The sequence below is a fragment of the Anopheles cruzii genome, unplaced genomic scaffold, assembly GCF_943734635.1.
Source record: "Anopheles cruzii unplaced genomic scaffold, idAnoCruzAS_RS32_06 scaffold01195_ctg1, whole genome shotgun sequence".
NCBI lineage: Eukaryota > Metazoa > Arthropoda > Insecta > Diptera > Culicidae > Anopheles > Anopheles cruzii.
In genome coordinates, this window is record NW_026454780.1 from 1 (window position 1) to 5074 (window position 5074).

The 5074-nt window shown below is 49.2% G+C and overlaps 1 protein-coding gene across 1 annotated transcript; it reads left to right on the top strand.

Moving 5' to 3' along the window:
• Positions 1–61: 61 nt before the first annotated feature.
• Positions 62–3571, top strand: LOC128276440 (protein argonaute-2-like; the record flags this gene model as incomplete). Its single annotated transcript, XM_053014900.1, has 6 exons — positions 62–531; positions 630–1107; positions 1204–1309; positions 1385–2557; positions 2635–3386; positions 3478–3571. Coding segments are annotated over 6 exons (3073 nt in total), but the record flags the coding sequence as incomplete, so codon positions are not given.
• Positions 3572–5074: the final 1503 nt, after the last annotated feature.

The following is a 5074-nucleotide window of genomic DNA, read 5'->3' on the forward strand; positions in this document are numbered from 1 at the left end:
CCATTCGGTTATGATAAAAATCGTTTATTGCAGGTCCAGAGGAATCGAATCCTGATAAAAGTCAGCAAGATCCGCAGAAGCAACAGCAGCAAGGGGGGGCGACTCAACCCAAGGAACAACAGCAAGCGGGGCCGAACCAACCGAAGGAACAGAAGCAACAGAAGCAGCAAGGGGGGCCAAATCAACCGAAGGAACAGAAGCAACAGAAGCAACAGAAGCAGCAAGGGGGACCAAATCAACCGAAGGAACAAAAGCAACAGAAGCAGCAAGGTGGGCCGAGTCAACCGAAGGAACAGCAGCAAGGTGGGCAAAGCCAGTACCATCAAGGACAACAGCCTCAAGGATCGTGGAACCAGCCAGGGCAACAGCCTCACCGTGGAACCAGCCAGGACAACAGCCTCAAGGACCGTGGAACCAGCCAGGACCGCAACAACATCAAGGTCAACAGTCTCAAGGAGCATGGAACCAACCGGGACAACAGTCTCAGGGACCGTGGAACCAGCCAGGACAGCAGCAACAACAACAACAAGGGTCCCAGCGACCATTGTCCCAACCCGGGCAGCCACAATCTTCCCCCCGAGCACCACCAGAGAAGACGGTAAAACCTGGTGGCGGCGATCCTCCCGTAGGTCGCACACCCTCGGTCGCTTCGACGAAATCTTCGTCCTCGGGTGATGGTGTTCTCCCGTCGCTTCCGGAAGATCTGAGCAACATGCAAGTGAGCAAGCAAAAGATACACCGAACGAATCTGTATCCGGTGCTGTACCGCAGCGGAGCGCACGGCAAGAGGGGTAAACCGGTGACGGTGGAGGTTAATTCCTTCATTATGCAGATCGACAAACTCAAGAGAATTGCATTCCACTATAACGTAACGATTGAGCCGGATCGTCCGGAAAAATTCTTCCGTCCAGTGTTTGCACAGTTCTGCCAAGAAACGTACCCGAACGTGTGCTTCGCCTATGATGGACAGAAAAGTGCCTACACTGCTCACAAGGTTGACGATAGCCGAGCGACGGTTACGTTCCATCCATCGGACAGGGGTAAAGAAATGCAGTTTAAGGTGACGGTAAAATTGGCAGCAACAGTGGATCTGGGATCGTTGAGAGAGTAAGTTCCTCACGCGCAATCGCAAGTTCCTCCTCACATTTGCTTTACTTGTGCAAACTAATGTTCGTTTCCGTGTTACTTTTACTCTATCTTCAGCTATATGCAGTCGTATATCGGAAGCATGGTTATACCGATGGCCGCCATCCAGTGCCTGAACGTGGTGCTGCGCTGCCCATACGAGGGTAACGATCGGGTCGTGCGGGTATGTATGCGCCACACTCCCAGAGTGTAGTGTAGTCTCTTTTTACTGACTTTTGTCTATTCCGTGGCTGCACAGTTCGACCGTAGAGTTTACGAGGTGCCGAGAAATCGCATCGACCTCGGCAAAGGGTACCAACTCTTCTACAGTCTGTTCCAGACGGTCAACCTCGGCTCCAAACCGTATGTGAATGTGGACGTGTTCCACAAGACTTTCCGCAATAGTGATCCGCTGGCTGAAACTTTCGTCAGCTTGATAGGAGGAAACCTGGACACAAACCGTCCGCTTGATGGTAGGTTGGTGAAGGAACTGCGCGACTACGTAAGCGGTATGAAAATTTTGTACTTGAGACCACCGGATAACAAACGAATACAAATGAAATGCAAAGGGTTGCGTGACGCTGCCAACGCGCAACAATTCACGCTCGACGATGGCACCAAATTGACCGTGGCCGATTACTTTAGTAGAAAGTTAAACTATAAGCTGCGCTATCCAACGCTGCCTGTTGTCCACGTCCATAGTTTGGGATCCCACGTTTTCATCCCCCCCGAGCTGTGCCTGGTTTTGCCAGGCCAGGCCCCAAACAAAACCCCTGAAGAGTGCAGGGCAAATATAAAAAGGCTTGCTGCAACCAGCCCGCAGGAGCGGAAGGAAAAGATTATGCGCTTGAGCACCAACATCGCGTACAACAACTCGCCCACACTGATCGACTTCGGCGTGGGGGTGGGCAAGGAGTTTGAGAAACTGCCGGCCCGCATCATCGACCCACCGACGGTCGTGTACGCGGGCAATGACGAGGTACGCCCCACTCGCGGTGTTTGGCGCGCCGAGGGCAAGAGATTTACCGAGCCCAGTTCGACAATTGCCAACAAGACACTCTGCTGGCGCATCCTGAATCTCGATGGTTCTACAAACGAGACCATGGTGAAGGAGTTCGGGAAACAGATCTACAAACACGCGCGCAAATGCAACATGAAACTCGAACCGTTCTGTATGCGGACGACCTCCGTGCGTGTGCGAAACGTTTGTGAGGCTGTGCGCGATTTGTCAAAGCTGCTGTTGAACATTAAAAAGGATCAGCCCGCCATCACGATCGTGATCATACCGTCATGCGGCGTTGTTTACGCCAAAGTAAAACAAACGGCTGAGCTTGACACCGAACGCATCGGACTGCTGACGCAGTGCATTCAAGGAAAAACGGTGAAGTACAAGCGCACCGATGGCAGCACGATCAACTATATACTGTCGAAGGTGAGCTTCGATAGCCACATGCAATCCCAGGACCTTTGGAATATTCGTTTGGTTCATAATTGTGTTCCCGTTTTCAGATGAATGCTAAAATGAACGGCTGCAATTATCGGTTGGCGCTACACACGCAACCACTGTTGGCCAAAGGAAGAATCATGTACATCGGGGCCGATGTGTCGCATCCGTCCGGCGATGATATTTTAAGTATAGTAGGAGTTACAGCCGTGTACGATCTGCACTGTTTCCGGTACAATTGTAGCTTGCGGCTTCAGAAGGCGAACGACGAAATGGTTCGCGATCTCGAGAACATCGTGCACCGCCACGTTCAGTTGTACCAAAAGTACAACGGCAACCTACCGGAACGAATCATGTACTACCGGGACGGTGTTTCGAATGGGCAGTTTGCGGAAATTCTAATGATCGAATTGCAGGCCATCCACGCGGCCCTCGCGCGTATCGGAGCGAACTTCAAACCGCCCGTCACGTTCATCGTGGTGCAGAAGCGCCATCGTAAGCGCTTCTTCCCGGTGGGCAACTGTCCGACGGAGGGCAAAAACGGCAACGTTCCACCGGGCACGGTAATTGATCGCGATATTACTGCGCCGAATCGGTTCGAGTTTTATCTCGTGAGCCACGCGACCGTCAAGGGTGTGGTCAAACCGACCAAGTACGTGGTGCTGTACGACGAATCGGAGTGCAATTCGGATCAGCTGCAAGCGATGACGAACAATCTCTGCTACATGTTCGCGCGCTGCAATCGAGCCGTCTCCTATCCGACACCGACGTACTACGCCCACCACGCCGCCTACCGCGGTCGTATTTACCTGAAAAAGTAAGACGCATCCTGTTGTGCACTGCAGTTGCTTCTCGCCACCATGAGTTTGTAAAATGCATAATCTTTTCCATTTGTGTTCTCGTTCTAGTCGTGGCATCAACATGAATGACTTGGAAGCCGCCTGCAGGGAAATTCAAATTTCCGCAGACGTACACGAAAAGTATCCCATGTTCTTTATCTAAAACGTTGTCTGTGACCTCATTTCAAGGCATACGATATTAGCCTTTTCTGTCCTTCCTCGATGGATAGTCCCTTACAAGAAGACTGTTCGATGTCTGCTTGTTATTGTAATTACCCTGTTTGCACAACTGTTACTGGGGAGCCACACGATGCATAACATATAACATAACATAACAAAATTTGACACTTAATCGGTAAGCAGTTGTCAAAAGCTTTGTGGCTCAGCGGACCCTGTAAAACATAACACATAACACGTAACAACGAGCATTTGTTTACAAACGTAAGGATAATGTAAGTTCTTATTTGTGAAGTTTTTTTAATTTTAACTAAAAATGTTTATTATATTGACACATGCTTACCGATTAAGTGTCAAATTTTGTTATGTTATGTTATATGTTATGCATCGTGTGGCCTCCCAGTTAGAGCCAACCACCAATTCAAATTCAAGTCACATTCCCTCTCGCCCGCTATTAAGACATTCCCCTCGCCCGTTATCGGGCCGTAGTAGTCAGTGGACCGTCCACACGTTACGACTTCATAACGACTTGCGTTGCAAACCCGATACGTTGTGCTCACTTATCGGTCACAGTGGTCGAGGAAATGGCTTTTAAAGCAAAGCTGTTGTAAATATTGGTACCATTCCATCGGTGACAAACAAACGATAACCCAGCGGGCAAAATCTGTCGTGTGACATCTTTACAAGCCTCTCCATTACTCTCTGCACTAGAAAAATTAACGAGGATATGAAGAGGCGTTTTTCTGCCCGGCACTGAAACGCTTCATCAACGATTTAGTGGTGTGTGTGTCCCCCGACCCCTCTTCATCCAGTACTTTCCCCTTTCCATCCCGCCATAGCCCCCCGTTTCGGATCTAAATATACTCGACAAATTCTGTTAAAATTTTTAAACATTTATTCACCACTAGCTGATCCCGGCGCGCGTTGCCACGCCTCATTTTATCCTCATTTCTCGATTATCCGACGTTTCAACGGACTTCCTGGTGACGTATCCGATCAGCTTCGCTTTGCATTTCCCGTTACTTCTACTTTTCAGACGATCGGGCTTCCCGGTGACGTATTTGTTCAGTTTCCCTTTCCTCCTCTCGTTACTCTGTTCCGAATGATAAGGCTTCCCGGTGATGTATCCGATTGGCTTTCTTTCCCGCTTCCCGTTGGATACATGCAAAACTCGCACCAGCTAAATTTGACTCAAATTTTTTGAACACTTTTCGAATTTTGCTGCAATTTACCCAAATTTTGTATGCGAGCCACCCTTTGTAAAGTGCCGAAGGGTTTCAAAAATTCACCAGAACATTTCCTCTTCCCAAAAACTCCCACCTGCAGAATTTGGTTCGATTTGTTCGAAAATAACCCGAATTATGCTGAATTTTATGTTATGTTTGTATGGGAGCCCCTCTCCCGGGAGGTGTGAAATGTACTTTTTCTATTATATGATCCTAATTGAAATCTAGAAGGCTGTAGCAGTCCGTTGCTATCTCTCTCTATC